Here is a 22,642-nt window from a genome sequence, read left to right as displayed (position 1 = left end):
ACTCAGGGACTTTTCCCAGGTTATTTCTTCTACTTGGCAGGATCTCTCCCCAGATTGTCCCAGGGATCAAGGCTCAGGCTGGCAGAAGCCTCCCTGAGGACCCGAGCTCGTGAACCTTCCTCTCCATCCTGGATGCCCATCACCCTGCTCTGGTCACCTTTTAACCTTCCACTATCTGATAAGAGTTTTATTGATTTCTTGGTTTATGTGAGTACTGTCTGGCTTCCTCACCCAGAATATACGCTTCATGAGGAGCGGGCTTTGTCAGTCTTGTTGACTTCTGAGTTCCCAGAACCTAGAATTGTTCCTGCATAAAATAGGCTCTTCAGAGATGATTGTTGAAAGAATTACTGGCAGAATGTCTGCCTCATATATAATTTTCCTTGGGTCATGATGGGGGGAGATCACACTTACCCTTCACACAAACATACACACAGGGTTAGGGTATGTGAGTATGTGTGTTTGTGTGTGTGTGTGTGAGAGAGAGAGAGAGAGAGACAGAAGGGGAGGGAAGAGAAGGAAGAGGGAGGGACAGGAGGAATATCTTCAGAGAGAGAGAAAGGAAGAAAGAGACATACAGTGAAAGAGAGAGAGAGGAAAAATATTTATAGAGGGGAAGAGAGAGAGCAAGTGAGAAAATGTGGACAAGGTAAGAAAAGAGTGTGAAACTTCTAATTATTGAGAACAACTCTATGTCGGGTGCTGTACTAAAAGTGTAAAAACAATCATTTTGCTGAATTCTCACAACACATTTTATGAGGTAGATAATATTATTATCCCCATTTCACAGATGAGGAAACTGAGGCTCAGTAAGTCAAGAGCACAGAGTTAATGACTAATCACCAGAAAGTGACAAAATTGGGACCTGAACCCAGGTCTGTCGAAGCCCAAAGCCAAGCCCTGACCCCACTGCACTGGGGTGCACAGTGGCGAGTGGAGAAATAGGTCTTTTATGATGAAGTCTGTCTATATTTACTCGAGTTTCAGGATGGCGTTAGTGATTGTCCTGATTGAAATGCATGAATGAAAATTGTCTTTTTAGTCCCAACTGAGGAAAATCAGTGAGTGTACTATGCAGGATCATTTATGAAACAGTTATTTGGCCCTCTTTCTGATCCACCCAGAAAACAAACAAGACCGATTGTAATTCTAGAACCGTAGTTGCTCAATCCCAGGCCAGGGCTGACAGATTACAGAACAACCTGGGGCATGGCTCTGATGTCCACGTCTGCTGCATTCTTATTTAACTTCCATTTGTACTCCTGAATGGGTTTGCACCTGGAGTCAGTGTTTGAATATCTAAATGTGATATCACTAAGTACAGAACAAATTTTCTGTGTAATTAAATCACCTGGCTTTTGAGAAACAACAGCAGGAATCCCAGGAGAAGAAAGAGGTGTTAGTTTATTGGCACGTGAAATTCTTTCCCTCCACAGAAGACAATTCTGGGGATTCCAGAATTGGAATTCTCTGGGATTCTCCTTAGCAAAATGCATACTTTCATACGTGCAAAAATGCATTACTATGTTGCAGGATTCACCCTCACCTCACTCCTGCCAAATACTTTTCATGAATCATGAGGGTTCCCAGATCCCCAAGGAAAAAACCCTCTGATAAAATCTACATGCCTTCTGTCAGGGGTTGGCAAATTTTTTCTATAAAGGGCTAGATAGTAAGTATTTCAGACTCTGTGGGCCGTACAGTCTGTCACAGCTACTCATCTCTGCCTTTGTGGCATACCAGTGGCCACAGACAATACATAACATGAACAGTTGTTGCTGTGTCCCGATAAGACTATATGAACAGAGAAATCTGAATTTCATAAAACTTTCCTGTGTTACGAAATATTCTTCTGTTCATTTTTTCCCCAACTATTTAAGAAACCATTCTTACCCCACACATCTCACAAAAACAGGCCAGATTTGGCCCAATATTTGGCCCAAGTTGGCCGACCCCTACACTCTATGTTTTGGAATGAAAGTTTCAAAAGGGAAATCTCTGAAAGTAGCTGTTGCTGGTTCTGCCCCAGCAACATCAAGGGGAAAGGCAATGTGGAAAGTAGTGTTTCCCAAAGTGAGGGATGCAGGTACCAGCAGGCAGTACTTGACGTGATATTAGGTGGTGAACCACAAAGCAAGGTCCTTTCGACCTTCCCCGTTACTGCAAGGAGACAGCTCACATAGGTCTTTAACTGCTCCTGCTAATCAACCTCCTCAAGGGAGTAAGAGGGGGCCTCAGCTCCAGGCCAGAATAGTTGGTGTGATCTTCACACTCAGCCAGAGGCAATTACAAGGCTGTCTGGCAGGTCTCAGGGGGGAAAGCTGCCCTCCCAGACTTGGTGCATGGCAGCGAGCTGCAGTTTTCTTTGTGTGTATAAGCCACCCTGGCTTATACGCACGTCTGCATCCCTGCCCCAAGCACCTCCATGTGGAGGCCTCCTTTGGGGGGTGTGTGTGTGTGGGGGTACCTTTCTCCTCCTCCCCTCTTCCTTCCTTCTCCTCTTCCCCAAGGTTCATGGGTCCGTAAAGACGCAAAAGCCTTTTATTCAGGAGATATTCCTGCCTCCGTGCTGCAGCCACTTGACCCTCAGCCAGCATCCTTTGGTGTACAAAAATGGACCACCGAGAGCCGGTGCCCTCTTCTTGCCTCTTGCTTGCACTGTGGCAGTCCATAAACAAAGACTTGATTGTCACTTTGGTTTGGCTCCTGGTCCTAACTCAGGAGTCCCCAACTCCTGGTCCTCGGACTGGTACCGGTCTGTGGCCTGTTAGGAGCCGGGCCACACAGCAGGAGGTGAGCGGCGGGCGAGCGAGCGAAGCTTCATCCACCGCTCCCCATCGCTGGCATTACCGCCTGAACCATCCCCCACGCCCTCCCATCCTCCCACCCCATCCGTGGAAAAATCGTCTTCCTTGTAATGCGTCCCTGGTGCCAAAAAGGTTGGGGACCACTGTCCTAAATGACCACCTCGACATCTGCTTGTTCACTAGGGTGGAGTTGGCAATCAGGCAACACACTTAGCGTGAGTTGAATAATATTTTATTTTTATTGTATCACCTGTATCCTAACCTCTGACCCCTTATTACGGCACATGGCACAGAGTTTCTCTCTCTTTTTTTTGTTTTTTTTTTTTTGCTTACTGTTCTTTTTTTGGGGGGGGGGATTTTTTTTTTTTATTCAAACAGAAAGTCACAAATATTATAATCATCCTCATCAGTTCACTCAGTCCCATGTAATTAATTTTTTTTTCATCTTGATCTTTTGTTAGCACTTTTATGAATTCATCAGTTTTCCATCAGAGTTCTGAAAATGCTTATTCATTCAGTTCAGCAGTATAGTCAGTTACCAAGGGTTTCCCTTTCTGATAGGACACTTCCTCCTTCAGCGAATTTATTTCAGAGAAAAAAAAAATGAGTGACTTTCTTGGAAATATTAAGTCAAGAGTGGACAAAGTATAGTATCAGGTGGCAAGTGGATGGAGTGACATAGCGTGAGTGAGGTTGGGGAAAAGTGGTTAGAACTCAATGCTTCTGGGAATTATTTGGCTTTCAAAGGGACGGGTGACCAAAGCGCCTGCACTGCTTCATGCTGATAAGTACATGTCTGCTGAATGGGGGGTGAGAACACACTTACATCTCGGATTGCTTCATAGAGCGCTTTGAAAGTTGGCTGCTTCTCGTCATGGTAGACGCCTCGGTTCCCATGCAGGACAGACACGCCTTCCCGCTCGGCCGCTCTGCAATTGCTTCCGTACATGCAGTGATCAGGACGGTAGTTCCACTGGCAGGGGAACACGTACAGACACTCTGGTGGTGACAAGAGAAAGATATGTGTGTACAATCAGTGTCAGCGATGAAACCAACGTTTCCATAAACTGCACACCACACAGGATTTCAAAGCACGTGACTGTGATTGTGACTTGTAGCTCAGATTTTACCACGTTTGTCGATATTCTGAGATCAGGAATTGAAGGAGCACACATTAGTGATGTTGGAGGTTTTACCCCAAAGAGGAGGGCGATATAGCATCTTAGACAAGAAAGCAAACAAGGGCAGCAGACAGCCTGGATCAGAATCCCAACTCTGTCACTCAAAAACAGTGCAACCTGGGTCCAGTGACTTAACTGTCCTGTGTTTCAATTTCCTCATCTGCAAGATGGATGTAACAGGATTGCCCTGTTATTTTGATGATTCCATTTTTAAAAAGCTCATGTAAAATGCATAGCAGAGTGACAAGCACACGGCGGTGGTCCACAGCATTAGCAGTTACAATCAACTCTTTGAAAAGGTTTTGTGAAATGGACCAACTTGAAAAATTAGAGTCAAGATTGAAGCAAAGGGGCTTCCCTGGTGGCGCAGTGGTTAAGAATCTGCCTGCCAATGCAGGGGGCACAGGTTCGAGCCTTGGTCCAGGAAGATCCCACATGCCCCGGAGCAACTAAGCCCGTGTGCCACAACTACTGAAGCCTGCGTGCCACAACTACTGATGCCCGCGCGCCTAGAGCCCGTGCTCTGCGACAACAGAAGCCACTGCAATGAGAAGCCCATGCACCGCCATGAAGAGTAGCCCCCGCTCGCCGCAACTTAAGAAAGCCCGTGTGCAGCAAAGAAGATCCAACGCAGCCAAAAATAAATAAATAGATAAATAAATACATAAATAAATTTATTAAAAAAAAAGATTGAAGCAAAGGTTCTTCTTCAGATTAAAAAGCAACCAACCAACAGAAACAAAGTGAAGGAAAAAACAACAAACAAAATACTACAATAGGAAAACAACAACAACAACAAAAAGCAACACAAAAAGAAGTCCCCCTGTCAAGGTGACTGTATACACTGTGGGTGAGCATGTGCACACGTGTCCTTGTGCGTGTTTGCATCTCTAAGCCAGTGGTTCTTAGCCAGGGGTGATGCTACCCTGCAGTCTCCCGGGACCACCTGGCGGTGTTTGGAGGGAGACATTGGTCGTCATACATGACAAGGCTGCTACTGGCATCTAGTGGGTAGAGGTCGGGGATGCTGTAAATATCCTCAGTGAACAGCAAGCCCCACCACTGTAGTAGTGCCAAGGTCGAGAAACTCTGCTCTAATCCTGATGGACTCAGTAAATTTCCTCTTGGTGACTAGGGATTATAAAATCAGCAATAAGCTCATAACCCCTGAGCTTCCCGGCTCCTCCTTCCTGGTGCCTTTAAGGGCCGGGGCTAGAGGAGGATGGATCAAACTTCTCTGCAAACGTGTGCCCGTGACCATGAGAAAGTCCCCGTGTGACAGCACAGAAGGCTTAGAGGAAATCAATTACCAGTGTCAGAAGAGCATCATAAAGATGTGCTTGTTGGTTGGGTTGATGGCATTCCCTTCTCATGGAAAGGACCCCTGCTTAGAGGTTATTTACAGAAACCTTCGAGATGGAAAGCAAAGAATGAAGACATCATCGGGCATCCCCTCTGGCAGACGGTGTGTAATATTTCTACCACTCAGAAATTACATGCCACTGGGGAATTCCCCGGCAGTCCAGGGGTTAGGACTTGGAGCTTTCACTGCCGAGGGCGCAGGTTCAATCCCTGGTCTGGGAACTAAGATCCCGCAAGCTGCGTGGCGCAGCCAAAAAACAAAACAAAACATAAAACTCACAGACTGCTGTGACATCCAAGCACCCTCTAATTCCTAATTGTTCACAACACACTATGAGATTTTCCTTTTCTTGGGAGAACTCCATTCCACCAGGATGTTTCCCTCACTTGCATTCACCTCCACACTTGCGCATACACAATCCACAGCTGGGAGAGAGCGGTGCTCATCATGAAGTTATACTATCAAGGTCTGAATCCCAACTCCTCTATTAGTTGTGTGACTTTTCTGCACTTCAGTGCAGAGGGTGGATGTGAGGATAGTGGGAGTGAAAATATCTAAACATGCTTTTGTGCTTCTGAACTGTGACGTGACCCCAGCCCAATAGCTGCCTTTTTTAAATCCAATGAGTCACTTCACTCCTTTCTGATACCTGCCCGGCCATTTGGATTTGCAGTCCCTGCTTAAGCACCTGCCAGTATTCTCTGCTGACTGAATTGCCCTAGACACTACCTCTGTTTTTGTAAACACACGGATTGACGGAACCAACAAATATTTATCAAATGCCTGCTATGTGTACAGGTCCTGCCTTCATGGAGTTTAAGATTGGTGATGAAGGTTTTTTCCTCTTCCTAAGTAGTTTAAGGACTCCACTACAAAAAGAAAACTTTTCCTCTCTTTGCAGCCTCCTTAGAGGACCGAGCCCAATGAGGGCATCACTCAAAGGCAAAACACAAAGACACAGAGTCTAAACAATATGTTACTAAATAACTGATGGATCACTGAAGAAATCAAATAGGAAATAAAAAAATACCAGAGACAAATAACAACGAAAACATGACAATCCAAAACCTATGGGACGCAGCAAAAGCAGTTCTAAGAGGGAAGTTTACAGCAATACAACCCTACCTCAAGAAACAAGAAACATCTCAAATAAACAACCTAACCTTACACCTAAAGCAATTAGAGAAAGAAGAACAAAAAAACCCCAAAGTTAACAGAAGGAAAGAAATCATAAAGATCAGACCAGATATAAATGACAAAGAAATGAAGGAAACGATAGCAAAGATCAATAAAACTAAAAGCTGGTTCTTTGAGAAGATAAACAAAATTGATAAACCATTAGCCAGACTTATCAAGAAAAAGAGGGAGAGGACTCAAATCAATAAAATTGGAAATGAAAAAGGAGAAGTTACAATGGACACCACAGAAATACAAAGGATCATAAGAGACTACTACAAGCAACTATATGCCAATTAATGGACAACCTGGAAGAAATGGACAAATTCTTAGAAAGGACAAATTCTTCCAAGACTGAACCAGGAAGAAATAGAAACTATGAACGGACCAATCACAAGTACTGAAATTGAAACTGTGATTAAAAAATCTTCCAACAAACAAAAGTCCAGGACCAGATGGCTTCATAGGCGAATTCTGTCAAACATTTAGTGAAGAGTTAACACCTACTTTACTGAAATTCTTTCGAAAGCCTTTGTAATAAGACAGGTAGGTTCAAAGTTGGCTTCTACCACCTCCTAGTTCTAAAAACTTGGGTGAGTTGCTGAAACCCTTGGCCTCAGTTTAGAAGCACTAAAGAGAAGTTAAATGATGCAGATTTGAATCCCAGCTCTACCATGTGTTAGCTGTGACCTAACAGCAGAGTGGCTAAGGAGCAAGCTTTAGAATCAAGCTGTTGGGTTTCAGTACAGAACTCTGCCATTAGTTGCAGGAACTCAAGCAAATTACATGATTTTTCTGGGCCTCAGTTTCATTATCTGTAAAAGGGGGGAAAATTGTAAATATCACTTGTAGGATTTGGGGAAGTATTAAATGAGTTCATATCTAGAAGTACTTGGAACAGTGCTTGCTGCACCCAGAAGGTACCCCCCGTAAATGTAAGCTGTAATCATTACTATTATCATTGTTATTGCCATAACAAGAACTATTGCATTAGGCTACTAGAAGGATAAAACAAGATAATTTAAATGGAATGAGCCTGGCATCCTTCCGGACACATAGCACATTGGTGGTAAATGTTTTACAGCAATTGCCTCTAGACATGCAGGTGGCCAGACTTTCTTAACCTTTTATGAGTCACAGATCTCTCTGAGAATCTAATGAAAGCTTTAGACTCTGTCTTTGGAAAAATATATGAAGAATATCTGCTTACAAATTTAGGGGTTTGTAGATTTCCTGAAGATCAGCTAGGAACCACAGCTACTGAATATCACACGTGAAATTCGGTCCCAGACAGAATTCAATTCACGTGTTTACCTTCCCTTCAGAATTTTCCAGAGGAAGAAAAGCGAAATACCGTGAGAATAGAATTGAAACAAGTATTTGTTCACCACAATGCAAGGCATTGGTGTCAGTGGGTGATAAGGCACTGCCCCTGCCCTTGGGGAATTTACACTCTTCTAAGGGAGATAGTACAGAAATGAACATTTTTTATCAGAGTTTATACAAAGGAAGGCATTTTGGCAAAGCTTTACTTAAACTTAGACTTATATAGTAAGGATAGGATTCTGACAGTTAGAAATAGAAGCCTGGAAGAGCATTTGAGGAGGAGAAAATGGCCTGATCATGGTGAAGAGTTTGGAAATCAGAGTGTGTTTTAGAAAAGATAAAGCATTTAATTTTGGGGGGGCAAACTCAATTTCTTCAAAGAGGTAAGATAATGGTAGGAAAGTTGTTATATAAATAGACTGTTTTGCCCTAAAATATTCAAGAAATATAAATCTATATTAGGTTGCAAGTAATCAACTTTGATTCTAGCAGGTGAGGCAAAAAATATTTTTTTTCCTTTGGAAAGAGAGGAGGTAGCTCAGAAAGTCAGAGGGAAAGCTGAATTGGGGCAGGAAGTGGGGTGGCTCCTGGGATCTGCTATGGGAACTAATTACTGTCAGCTTCTCGGCATTGCTGCCAGCATGAGCCAGGCTTGCCTACTTTCTGCTCTTGGATTCCCAGACTCAGGTTCCCAGGAGATGGTCTGACTAGTTAAGTGCGAGTCAGGGGCGGGCAGGGCTCTAAGACTGCATGCAATGGGGGGGAAGAGTAATTCCCCTGAGAGAACTGCGTGCTGTTACTAAAAGAAAGGGCAATCAAGAGTGCACAGGTGGACATTTAGATGAACCTACCTGCAGGGCAGGAATAGAGCCGCAGACGTAGAGAACGGACTAGAGAACGGACTGTGTGGACACAGAGGGGAAGGGTTAGGGTGGGATGAAGTGGGAGATTAGGTTTGACATAAATACACTACCATGTGTAAAACAGATAGCTAGTGGGAGCTCAGCTCCGTGCTCTGTAATGACCTATATGGGTGGGATGGGCGGGGCAGGGAGGTCCAAGGCCGGGGGATGTCTGTATAGATATAGCTGATTCACTTCACTGTACAGCAGAAACTAACATGACATTGTAAAGCAATTATACTCCAATAAAAAGAAAAAAGAGTGCATAGGTGAAAATAACAGATGTGCCTTTTCATTCACAGATACATTTGGCGTGGGTTACATTTCGAAATCTCCTTCTCCATGGGGGGAAGGAGGAGGAGAGGGGCTACACCAGCACCCTGGGCTGGGCTGAAGATGGAAAACCTCTGTAGAGCAGCTGATGAACACGTAGCGTGGATTAATGATGGTTATTCGGCACACGATGAATAACTATACTGAAACGAATCTAGTTTAAGCAAGATTATCATGGCTGTCAAAATCTAATGTTTAAAAATGACAGCATGGTGAAATGTGCAGGTTATTTTTTTCTGCTGCTGAGGAAATAATACAGTGAATGGTTTTTAAATTCCAAATCCCCAAAGCCTCAAAACACTGCAATTTATTAAAAAATATTTTTTCAAGCCAATCTCTCTTCAAACCCTGGGTCTTTGCTATTTTTCCTCTCCATTTTACGTAGATAAAGCAGCTCATTAATTGATTATTTATGAGTCTGAAATCCCTTAGTGATCCTTTTCAGGAGTCTATGTTTATTTCCAGAGCCTCCTAACTACTTGCAAAGTACTGTGTGAATTGATTGCTCCTTACATTTCTGATCATTTCCTACTCTTGGGGTCTCTAAGATTATGGAATAGTTTATGTCTGATCATTTTAACTTCCTGGTGGAATAGGCTTGCTACTTACTTACTACACTATATCAACAGAACGGAGGCTGTTTGCACGACTCATAGCTTTTTGTTTGTTCTGCTTTGTTTTTTAATGTCTCATTCTGGAACTGAGCTTTCCTAGCCTCCTCTTCTTCCTTCTTCCAGAATGTACCTTGTTCCAGAAAAGGGCAATTCATTCCTCCAAGGAGATGTCTCTGATCACACAATTTAAAGATGGAACCCTCTCTCCACAGCCTTGACAGTGGCTCTCTCAACCCCATATTTGTTTCCTTCATAGCACTGATCACAATTTGTGATTTTGAATGACTCATTGTTACTCTTTGGAAGTTGACCTCTCCCAATACAAGGTAGGTTTTGTAAAAGTAGAGACTCTGTCTCCTCTGTATGCCGCCATATCCCCACTGCCTAGCCCTGTGGCTGGCACCTAGTAGGTAGGTGCTCACTGAATGAATGGGAGAATCAAAGCATAGACGTTCCTCTACCCTCTGTATCTTTCCCCTTTCTCTGCTTTCTCCCTCTCCTTTCTCTCCCCAACATCCCTTCCTCTCACTTGCCTGGCTGTGCTCTTTCTCTTCCATTTCCTTCCTTCTTCCATTCCAGTCTCTTAATCCCATTCCTCCAACCAGCCAACACCTCTGAAGATCAACTCCAGTTAAGGCACTAACCCTCACACTGGAATCACTCAATGAAGACAAAGTAGACGTAACCCCTTCTCACAAGGACCCTACAATCTTCATTCTTGAGCTTCGTATCACAGCTCATGAACTTCTCAGACTCCCAAAACAATGATCTGTTTCCAGTTTTCCAGGACAGTCCTAAAACCAAATAATTGGGCCTGTCCACCCCAAAACACATTCACAACTACCAGCTGCTGGAAGCTTTTGGTGAGGTGAGTATATAGTGTGGTTGCACACCCAGGCAGGATGAGAACAAGGCCTGGCAGGGCCTCTGAAGAGGCCTGTTCCATGTGACTGTGTGTCCTGCTCTCTGCGGCCCCAGCAAACCCTCCTGACTCCCTAGTATCACGTTCAACTCATGGACGATCTATGTACATTCCATGCGCGTTTCAGCTCTTCTCTCTCTTCGTGGACAGAGCCCTAGTGCTTCTCCTCTGGCTGGATGCCCTGCCTTGTCATCTATACTTGGCTGGTTTCATTTCTTCCCCTGGCCACCCCCACTTTTCTAGAAATTGCTTTGAAAGAAGGGACAGACCTCGGTGGTCATGTTTGAGAGAGGAAAATGCCACGTGATCTTGCTATTCTGGCCCCTGAGGACCGGATCAAGGGTGGTCTCCCCATCGAAAGAGAACCGGTTCATAGCTGGGCTGGGAATCAGTTAATAGGCTGGGACAGGCCAACCCTCCATCCCCCCTCTCTCTCTTACCTTCAAGAATCCGAATTAAGAAACCTAGTCAACCCATCACCATTGGCATGGGCTTGTAAGGTTGTGTTGACTTGGGGCTGGGCCATGTACAAGCAGACATTATTGCTGGACAGATGGAATGGAATCAGATGGGCATGGACAGAAGCAACACAGCAGACACCATGAGGACTCTGAGGGATGAAGAAATGAGCTTTGATCCTGAGCAGCCGCCCAGAGATGGTTCTCATGAGGCCTGGCATGATCTGACCCATGTGTTCATGGGACTGGCACCTGGACCTTTACTTAGCTGGTCTGCGTTAAGTTTTATTCCCTGCAACCTAAGCGCATGAATCCAAGCATATCTTTCTTCATAGCCTTCTCTTTTAGCCCTTGTCAAATCTACCCTTTCTACAGAAGTCTGCTCTTGACTCAAATTCACCTGTAAATATGTGAGTTCAGTCTTTCACCCCTTGAAGAAGCTGCTGTGGCTCACCTGCCAGGAAATGTCCCGTGGGATGAGCTACCCGCATGTCCCCCATGGGCTTCAGCTGTCTTCTTGTGAGTCAGTCTAGTACCCAGCACGGCAATTACACACCCACAGGCATTTACTATCTAATTATAGAAAGAGTTTTAAAACATTTTTAAGCTAATGGCTTTTAAACACATTTTAAAAGCGATGGGATTGGCTACGAGAGGCTATAATAATAAAAACATTCTAGATAAGGGCTTGGGTTTTGTGGGTATTGCTTCACCAATGGCAACCCAAAGAATCATAACAATGAGCAGGTTTATCTCCTGAGTCGTGGCCAATTTCCTCTCTCTCCTTTCCAGGGATAAAGGTGACACACTTTTTTCTTTTTTCAAATATAGTTAGTTCTGGTTTATAGAAAATGCTCCCAATCAATATAAACAAAGAGAAACCTTTCAATGTGATGGATATCACTGGATTTCAGGTCAAAGAGCTCATGTTTGATAAAGCACCTGGATGAAGTATGAAAGATCAAAGGCAGGCCATACAAAGAACAATCAAGGAATTACCTAATGCTCACTGATCTAAAGTTAGGAAACTTGGTTATTTACTTGTTACTGCTCAGACCCAAGATTCGGAACAACTTCATAATTATTTTATAATATCCTTGTACTCAGTGGACCTAAGATGGGCAGTGTGACGCCATTAAACTCAGCTGGTTTTCAGCCCTAATTAAAGACAAGGGGCTCGCATCTGATGGCAGAGCTGCTTGCGACCGTCTTTGAGTGTTATTTACTCACTGATCACGTCCTCAAATAATCTGCAACAGGCTAAGAGGATTTCTAGGGAGGCAACTATGTGAATGTTTTGAATTCCTCAGTTTGGGAATATGGACAGATAGGCTTATGGAAGAGAGTTTAAGCCACACAACACAGAGGAAAAAATGCAATATTTAAAGGGCAGAAATAATGCAGGAGAGAGAGACACATTTGGGGATACCTGTCCAGCTCTCTAGAATCCCCCCTTCTCTGGGACCTTCCCCTCACCCCCAAATACACGGGGCCACAGTTGGAGTGGCCTGGGTTTGTGCCCCTGCTCTGGCACTCATTAGCTATACCACAAATTATTTAACTCTCTTTCCCTTGGTACCTTTGTCTATAAAATGGGGATTCTATTCTCAGCGTTGTTGTGAGGATTAAATAAGAAAATGCTCAGGACAGCACCTGACACTCAGTAAATAATCAATGTCAGCCATGATTCCTTAGCTCCATGCTCCTGGCCTAGGGGACCCACACTGCCAACATCTGATTTCTCCCCCAGGAATTTGCAACTGGGATGAAGTTAGTCTTTCCACGTGGCTGGACGTGGAGCATGAAACCTTGGTACTTTGCTTTGAGCACAGAATGAGAACCTTCAAAGAGAGGAATACACAGTCTCACCAGGAGAAGCAAAGTCCAACCTGGGTTCCTCATCCTTTTCCCTCTCCTGCTTTAGGTCCTGGGCCCAGCCTGCTGGCCTTTCTGCCCTAAGTTTCTACAGGACACCAGTTTGCTTATTAAAAAAAAGTATCCTTTGTGCTTAGACTAGCTCCAGGGACCTTTTATTTGTAGCCAAGAGTCCTACTCAGTATAACTACACCTAGAAAAAAAGATGAAATCCGCTTTAGAAGAAAAAGGAGCGGCAGACTTTCAAATCCCCGTTGATCCCTGTTGCTATCAAAGTGAAATGGATTAAAACATGCCACAAACGAACAGCCAACACATCCCCTTCATCAAATGAGTTAGTATTGGGACTCTTTGCCAGAAATGCACCCCGTTCCATATCAACCTGCTTTTTTTCTTTTCCAGGATTTGCTCCTTTTTGATCCAAGGGCATGTGAGATTAGGTTTTATTTCAGAATTTTGTTAAAAAACAAAAAAAAAGGTACATACACAGAAGTCTTTATAAACAGGAGTCTCTAGTTCAGGATTTTTAAAGACACAGGAGAGGCCTGAGGAGGTTGGGGTGAAGAGTGCTTTTTTCCCTAGAGATCTTTCTCAAAGAGAAAACATGGTTTTGGTTTTAATACCATTAAATAAGGTGGTAGCAAAGATGAAAGAAAAGAAGGAAAATTTTTAGCTTTAGGTGTCAATACAAAAACACAGACCAGAAATTTACATCTCCTTTCCTTCCCCAACTACCCAAACACTGACTTAACAATATAAGAAGAATTTCTTTAGCCCTAGGTGAAAAGAAAGAGGGATGTGGGAATCCAAGTCCTTCTTCTAGACCCTTTTAACCCTGAACAAGTCACTTCATTGTAAGGATCCCAAGAATCAATTCCCTTCAATCTAGCAATTGTTCAGGCTATGGCGGGCCTCATGCCTAGATTATAATGTTTTCATTTAGTTCTGTGCCGCCCATTGATTTTGCCTGTACTTCTTGGAAGAATGGCGTGGCAAAACCTAAAAGATATTCTTGAAAAACGGAGCCCAGTGTTGGGGGTTTCAACATTTGGCCTTTTGTGTCAGCAGCGCGAGGACCGCCCGCATGAGACCCTGGGGAGGGGGTGGGGTGGGCGATGAAAAGGCACCCTTTGCAGGGGACACAGGCACAATTCAGGCTTCGCCAATGCAGCCCAGGCTGGAATGTGCTCTGTGGGGCGAGGTGGGCGGACTCCTCCGAGAACTGCATTCTTGAAAGAGAACCTACCTGGGTTGAAATAAAAAATAATATTTAATAAGTCCTGGTCTCCCCACGTGATGGCATTCTTGTACTTCTGGTAGAGAGGGTACAGCATGTCCTCCCAAGCCAAGCCTGTTGGAATCATGCTGTTCTGGAAAAGAGAAAACCATCAGAGCGGCTAAGGCACGGCAAATACATCTCATCCGCTGAGAATCAATGTACAGGGACGGGTTCTCCCCTTCACCGCCCCGCTCCCCAGAATGAAAATGAAATCAGCGGAGGAGGGGACCTGTTGGCCTCAAGGCATAGGACAAAGCAGAACTAGGGCTAGCGATTACAGGTGTACACATGGATGGTAGATGGACCAGAAACTGGCAGTTGGGCCTATGGCTTCTGCTCAGAAAATCATGCCCCATGTGGCGGAGGGATAAATCAGGAGCTTGGGATGAACATACACACACTAGTGTATATAGGATAGATAACCAACAAGGACCTACTGTAGAGCACAGGGAACTCTACTCAATATTCTGTAATGGCCTATATGGGTAAAGAATCTGAAAAAGAGTGGATATACATATATGTATAACTGATTCACTTTGCTGTACACCTGAAACTAACACAACATTGTAAATCAGCTACACTCCAATAAAATTTTTTTTTTAATTATTTACTTTTAAGACAAAAGCAACATATTCAGACTAAATATTCAAACAGCACACAAAGATGTAAAAAGTAAAAATATTTTTCCTCTTGCCTCCTGCAATTCCCATTCCCACTTTCCCTAGATGTATCCACAATTAATGACCAGTCTCTTAGATATTCTTCTGGAAGTTTCTAAGGCATAAAAGGGATCACCTCTATGGCATCATGCTCTGTTGCATTTTAATTTTTTCACTTAATATTTTTTAGAGCTCTTATCTCATTTATAGATTTGATCTAATTCTTTTTAATAGGAGGATAATTTTTTTGACTTGTTCTCTACTGATGTTCACTTAGGTTCTTCCAGTTTCTTGCTAGGATAAAAGACAAGGCCATGAACGGCCTTGTACGTTTATCTCTGTACATTTACATAAATATATCCCTAGGGTAACTCCAAAAAGTTTTCCAGGGTTTTTGAAGCCGGGGATACACAGAGCGTTTAAACATGGAATTCAGAAATGCAACGTAATATTCCCCAATAGTAACTCTGCTGAACAGTTTAAATTCCATAATCACCTGGAATTTTCCTAAGCCAACAAATATTCCATAACTCTCCAAATACTCTTCTCTTCCCTGGCTTCTTCCATTCTCACCTGCAAGCCAGCTACTTCCAAAATCAATACACTGACACTCCTGGAACGTCACTGTCGAGGAGACAAAATCCCGATGTTTAAACAAGGAAATATAACATACTTCCTTACCTTGAACTGGGCACTTCTTATCCGAGTTAAGTTCATCAGCATGACTCCTGAGTTAACTCCCGCGGAGCCATAGAAAGGGTGCCGAGCAAAGCGGCTGTACCAGCCAATCTTGGGGATTTCATGCTCGGGGGCCATGGCCGCAAGCTGTGTGGAATTAAATTGCCTCAGAAGCTTCCAGATGTCATCAACAGGTCTCAGAAAGAGAACATCGGTGTCTACGTAGAGGAGGGAGTCCACATCTTTTAAAATCACCTTTGTGTGTATTGGGTGAGGAGGGAGAAAACAAGAAACAAAGGAAGTGGCCTGATAAGTCAACGCTGCCAATGATTTTGTTGATTAATGTTAATTCTTGAAAGGGTCCCACTCTTAGCTTCCATTCCTCCCTTCTCCTTGGACTTTAGGGATAAGGGTCAGTCAAAGGGTAGAGACTCAAAGGAAGATCCATCTTGATTCAGACTGGTCCAATTCCAGGACCCTGGACTATATATTTGGTAAGGGTTGAAGGTCGCAAGGAATGAAAACATTAGCAAATGACTGTGGCTTTCTTCTCCTCCATCCTCCAATAAGGCCATCTGTCTTTCTCAGTTTTTTCTTGGAAAAGCTAGGGCTAGCATTAGACTACTTGAAGTGGACAATCCGTAGATTAGCTCATGCCAGGCTTTAGGGTAAATACTCTGTCTCTGGATCCATTTCTTTTAGTGTTGATGGATATGGCTCTGCATCTTTTTGAAATAGTATTTTCAGCTAAGATTTAGACTTGGAAATAGGCAAAACAAGTCATTGGCCAGCTTTGTCTGCAAGGATTGGCAAATGTTCTTCTCTAAAGGGCCAGAGAGTAAATATTTTAGGCTCTGTTGCAGCTACTTAACTGCTGTTAGCATAAAAGCAGCCATGGACAATATATAAACAAATGAGCATGGGTGGTTCCAATAAAACTATTTAGAGACAATAAAACTGGAATTTCATTTAATCTTCAGATGTCACAAAGCCTTCTTCTTTTGATTTTTTTCAACCATCTGAAACGTAAAAGCCATTCTTGACTCGAAGGCTGTGGTTTGTCAACCTCTGTTGTAGATCATTCAAGCCAGCCACCTTAAGTAAATAAGTTTTGCTATGCTAAATGCTTAGTTTACCAGAATTTTGCCCTGGGGTTTGAGACTTTAAAGTCATAGTGAGTAATAGAGTTATTTGCCTTGTTTTGCCATTGTTCCCCCAATTTAGAGGTAGCTGAACCAAAGAAGGATCATCATCCTAAAACCACAACAACACTTGTTATGGACTGAATGTGTCTTTACAAAATGCATATGTTGAAGCCCTAACTCCCCAATGTGAGGGTATTTGGAGATGGGGTCTTTGGGAAGTAATTAGGGTTAGATGAGGTCCTGAGGGTGGAACCCTCAAGATGGGATTCATGTCCTCATTAAAAGAGACACCAGACAGCTTGCTCTCATTCTCTCTCTGTCTCTGTCTCTGTCTCTCTCTCTCTCTCTCTCTCTCTCTGCCACATTAGAACATAGTGAGAAGGCAGCAGTCTGCATGCCAGGGAGAGTGTCCTCACCAGAACCCAACCATGTCAGCACCCTACTCTCAGACTTCTAGCCTCCAGAACTATAAGAAAATAAATTTCTGTGGTTTAAGCCATCCAGTTACGGTATTTTGTTATGGCAAGTTAAGACACCACTCCATTGAGATCCTAATATTTAAAACTGATGAACATGGGCACTGCATGATACAGGCATCATGGGGATTTCAGTCTTGAATAATTTCAAAACTTACATGATTAACTGCAGGATTTATCTTTCCTTCCTCATCTACTAGAGGAATAGAATTTACAAATCAATAAAATGAAATAAAAAAAATAATGATCATCTACCATGTCGTAAAAGAAGACACCCGTCTTAACAGTTTAAAGATCCTAATTCCAGAATTAGGATGAATTCTTTAAAATGAACACACAAACTTAAACAAACATCTACCACACTACACTTATTTTTTCTTATTTAACCATGGACAGGTAAAAACTTTGCCACAGATTCGCACCAGTCTGCTGAGTTGTTTTCTTTTTAAATCACAACTCCAGAGTACTGTGGAAGAAGGGCACGCTCTCTACAAAAGTAATAGTAAATTATACAATCATGATGCAAGTTACTTATCACATGTAAATACAATTTTGATGTTTTGCATGCTCAAGACCATCCAAAGAACTCAACATCCTGCCAATCCTATTTTACTGGGAAGGAGAACTAATGCACAGAAAAGTGTTCTGTCCAAGTTAATGTGTCAAATAATGCTAACAATCGCTGGATTTGGGGCTAATAAAGTTGCAACACGGTAAAGTCACTTTCTAGAATGTGTTTAAGGAAATGAGAGACTGCACAGTGTTTCACTAAAAAGCTAATTTAGAATTACAGAATCAGAGGACGAGAAAGCTATTTCAACCCATGTGGAAGAGAACAGATTTCTCTTTATGGCTGATTATCTAGTAAGGCCTAAATAAAACTGTATTAATATTAATGTTTTAATCAATTAAGGGTTATGCAGACATCTAGTCCCTAAATTCAAGCTCACTGACTTGATTAATTTTTTTCTCGGTCTTAAATCAATACTATTGTTAAAGTTATCATCACTTTCTTCAATAAAATAAAAGTGTTACCATCTTTCATCAAAACAAAAAAGAAAGCAAAAAGAGTTGAAAAAAGGTCTGGAAAAGGAAAACTAAAAAACCCTTCAGGATGGAGGCATTCCATCATGAAATAATAAGCAAGATAAATATATTGATTATACAGTATAGAAGCTGGTTAAAAATAAAGCAGGGAGAGGGGCGGGGGTCCCAGGTAGGAAGGGGCTTGCAACTTTAATTAGGGACGTTGGGAAGGACTCACTGAGAAGAAAGAGGGCAAGTACAAATAGCGGAGGCTGGACCACTCTTAGAACAGCAGGGAGCCAGGGCGGCTGGACCACAGTGGGCAACAAGGAGCCAGGGATGAGGATGGAGCAGAGTGGGGGCCGGTCACTTCACTTAGTTAGGGCTTTGTTTGCCTTTGAAAGAACTTGTTCTTTCACTGTCAGTGAGATGGAAGCCATTGAAGGGCTTTTACCAGAGGAGTGGCATGGTCTGACTTGGATTAAGGATCACTTTGGCTGCTACACGGAGAAAAGACAATTGGGGTACACAGGGGAAGCAGGGAGACCAGTTAGGATGCTATTTTAATAATTCAAGTGAGATGCGATGGCGGCTTGGCTCAGGTGGTAACAACCCAGGGAGTGAGAAGTGGTCGAATCCATAACACAGTTTGAAATGGAGCCAACAGGATTTCCGCAACAGATTGGATGTGGAATGTGAGAGTAAGAGAAAAGTCAAGGGCAACTCCATGGATTTTAACCTGAGCAACAGGTATGATGGAATCGCCTTTAACTGAGATTGCACCTGATGTGTGTCAGTCCCGAGTTACCTGCCTGGCCCTGGCACATAGGTACTGGAGTTGGCAGATGCTAAAGCCTCGCTCCCTCCCTCTTCCTCTGCATCTGCCCTTCCTGAAATATAAAGAAGATTGTAGTGGTCCTAGGAAGGGATGCATTGATGGCGGATTTCTGGGGTGATGGTCGTTTGTCTGGTTCTCGACCACAGTAGTGGTTACACAGGTGTGAGCGTGCTAAACTAAGCATACAGCGTTTTGGGGGGCTCTTTTTGGTAGGTAGATCATATTTCAAAACTGACACACAGAAGTAGCCCTAATGGTATATCTCAGAGATGGAATAGATGATAGTCCTTAGGAATCCTGAGTCTGGCATTCCTGAGTTCAAATCCTGGCATCATGTGCCCTGTGACTCTGGACAAGTTCCTCAGTTCCCCGTGCATAAAAAGTGGAAAGCAAGACCTCCACCACGGCCCCTGTCTTTGGGTTGTCACTAACATCCAGTGAAATAAAACACACACAGGGAACTCGGTACAGTGGCTGGTACGTAGTAAGTACTCAATAAATAGCGGTGTTGCTACTATAAGAAGTCTCCGTGTTTTTTCTTTTAAAACTCACGTGTAATTAGTTACCATTCACATCAATGCTCACAGCACTTCAAAGCATGTGTCGACCACAAAGTGTCTTTTCTATAAACAAAGTCAAGCTGAGAAAAGTTGAAGTTTTCGAACATTTCTAATATCGTGATCCACATATTACCTCGACTGAAAACAAGAGCACCAGGCCTTTTTACTCTTTATCTGAAAAAATAAAAGACCAGGAGAAAAACTCCACTCTTCCTATAACATTGCGTCTCTGGAGGCTAATTCTGCAGCAATTATTGGTGGTATTAATTTGAAGAGGATCATTGTGGCCACTTTATAATGGGCAGAGGAATATTTACCGAAAGGATATAAAATTAGCCATTCTAATTCCCTTATGGAAATTAGCACTAGAAATGAGCCCTCTGTTTTCTTAGAGAAGGGCGAATAGAGGACAGACAACAGCTATTTGTATACGATGCTGCTGTGGCTCCGTTCACCACCCCAACCTGGGCAGCTGCGTCTGGCCACGGGCAACAAGATGATCAGGGGCCACTGGCTCTCCTTCAAGTTCATTTTGCTGCAACCTTGTTCTGACTTCGACAGTACAACTTTGTGGTTGAAAGTTCGGGGTTTGAAATCTAACCATTTGTGTTTGGATTCTGTTTCCACTACAAACTGTGGTCTTGGGCAAGCTGCTTTAAGCCTTCTAAGCCTTAGTTTCCTCATCTTTCTTTTGGCCGTGCTGGGCGGCATGCAGGATCTTAGTTCCCCGCAGGGATCGAACCTGTGCCACCTGCAGTGGAAGCATGGAGTCTTTAACCACTGGACCGCCAGGGAACTCCCTGTTTCCTCATCTTGTAGATGGGATTGGTCACTCACTTCAGAGTGCTGCCGGGATGATTAAATGAGATAATGCATGTGAAGCCCCTGACATACACACAGTAAGGACTCAATAAATGCTATGTGACATTCTTATGGGCTCACTCTCAGGAGGGCTAGCTCCTTGATTCATAGCCCAGTAACTGGCTGCAGTAGTGGTGGTAGTAAAAGAATGAGGCCTGTGCTCTGTTCTCAAAGAGCTTTGGTGGGGGAGACAGATAAGAGGCAAAGCAAAATAAGATGTGGCTAACGGTAGGAGTAGCACAGAAGCACTTGGCAGGGCTGCTAAACCATTCTGGAGTGAAAAAAGGACAGAAGTGACAACTAAGCTGACAGATAGGTAAGTGAAGAGCAGGGCAAAGAGTACTGAAGATAAATAGAACAGCATGTGCAAAGGCCCAGAGGCCAGGAGAGAGCAACACACCAGAGAGGATGGCCAATTGGTTGGTGGGGCTGGAGCTTACAGTGGGAGAGCCAGGAACCAGGGGTGGGGAGAGATTAGGCTGGCCAAGTGGGCGGGGGCCCGATAGCAGGAGCTATGCTGACAAATTTGGACGTGATCCTAAGAGCCATGGGGAGATGTGAAATGACATGAACCAGAAACCTTGAGGTCTGATGTTTCCTCTCCTATCCCCATTGCCCACATCCAATCCTCAGCAAGTCCCATATGCTCTTCCTCCAAAATACATCTGAATCTGCCCATTTCTCTCCCTTTCCACTGCCTTACCCTGAGTTCAAGGCACCATTGCAGCTCCCCTAGAATTCTGGAAGGGTCCATTCACTGGCCTCCCTGTGCACACACTTTCCCCTTCAATCTATTCCTCACAGAGCGGCCAGAGGGATTTTTAATCTCCAGTGTCATTTCTTCTTTGACCCATGGGTTATTTACAAGGGTGGCTGTTTAATTTCCAAATATTTGGGATTTTCCAGATATCTTTTTATTATTCATTTCTAATCTAATTTCCTTGTAGTTAGGGAGCACACTGCATGATTTCAATCCTCTCAAATTCACTGAGACTTGTTTTATGGCCCACATATGGTCTATCTTGGCGAATGTTGAATGTTTATTATTCTGCAGTTGTTGGGTGGAGCATTCTGTAAATTCTGTAGCTGCCAATTAGGTCAGTTGGTTGATAGTGTTGTCAAGGATTTCTAGGTGCTAACTGATTTTCTGTTTGCTTATTATAACCACAGGAGCTCTATGGAGTTTTATCTTCAGACACAAAGAAAGAGGGGAGAAATACGAAGTTACTGCAAATTCATTTACATCAACAGATATGATTTGGGAGAGTTCCCTGGTGGCCTAGTTTTTAGGATTCCGGTCTTTCACTGCCATGGCCTGGGTTCAATCCCTGGTTGGGGAACTGAGATCCCACAAGCCATGTGGCACAGCCAAAAACAAACAAACAAACAAACAAAAAACAGATATGATTTGGGAGCCATCATTTATTTTCACACTAACAGACAATTATCGAAAGAGGAGTGTTGAAGTCTCTCACTCTGATTGTGGATTTGTCTATTTCTCTAAGCATGGTTTTGCTTTGTAGATTTGGAAGCTCTGTTGTTAGGTGCATACTCATTTAGGGTAGATACACCTTCCTGATGGACTGAGCCTTATCGTTATGAAAGATCCAGAGGGCTTTTTAAAAAAACTTACATTAGAGGATGCCACTTTCATCTTTAAACCCCTTCAAGACTTTTCACTGTGCTTTCATTACACATGAACCATGGTCCCTAAAACGCTCTGCAGGATGGACACACTCTGTCCCTACAGGGGACCGAGTTCCTATCAGTGGTGATCTTTCACTTCCTAGCACAACTTTCCATTATGGCTCAGTTACTGTCAAAGTCAACAGAGGGTGAGGAGGAAAATGGACTTAATAGGAAGTTAACGAGCTCCTACTTCTCTTCCTGCCTACAGCCAGGGTTTCCTCTGTCAGAGATGCTCTTAAGTCTTTCTTTAGATAGAAACTAACACATAAGTCCCCCCCTTTCAGAAAGAAAACATAAAGTAGAAACTATCTCATTTAACAAGGGAATCATCTTTTGGAATGTTCTTTCTCACTTCATTCCCGAAATTCAATGCACCCAAAGCGAAGAAGATAATGTGCTCAAATTTGCTGAAAAACAGTATCAATTATGAAATAGATGTGCAGCCCTGATGCTTTATTCAGTTTCATTGTTTGT

At 43.3% G+C, this 22,642-nt stretch overlaps 1 protein-coding gene across 1 annotated transcript in view; it reads right to left on the bottom strand.

Annotated features, from left to right (window-relative positions):
- GXYLT2 (glucoside xylosyltransferase 2) overlaps positions 1–22,642 on the bottom strand; it is an 82,560-nt gene that overhangs the window by 3,614 nt on the left and 56,304 nt on the right. Inside the window, exons 4-6 of the mRNA XM_061197155.1 lie at positions 15,577–15,828; positions 14,204–14,327; positions 3,634–3,806 (exon numbers count right to left, since the gene is read on the bottom strand). Of these exons, the coding sequence (XP_061053138.1) occupies positions 3,634–3,806; positions 14,204–14,327; positions 15,577–15,828 (549 nt within the window). The remainder of the gene's footprint in view (positions 1–3,633; positions 3,807–14,203; positions 14,328–15,576; positions 15,829–22,642) is intronic.

The sequence above is a fragment of the Eubalaena glacialis genome, chromosome 7 (genome assembly GCF_028564815.1).
Source record: "Eubalaena glacialis isolate mEubGla1 chromosome 7, mEubGla1.1.hap2.+ XY, whole genome shotgun sequence".
NCBI classification, from domain to species: Eukaryota; Metazoa; Chordata; class Mammalia; order Artiodactyla; family Balaenidae; genus Eubalaena; species Eubalaena glacialis.
Note: the sequence above shows the minus strand (reverse complement) of the source record. Positions and strands in the feature narration are given on the sequence as shown.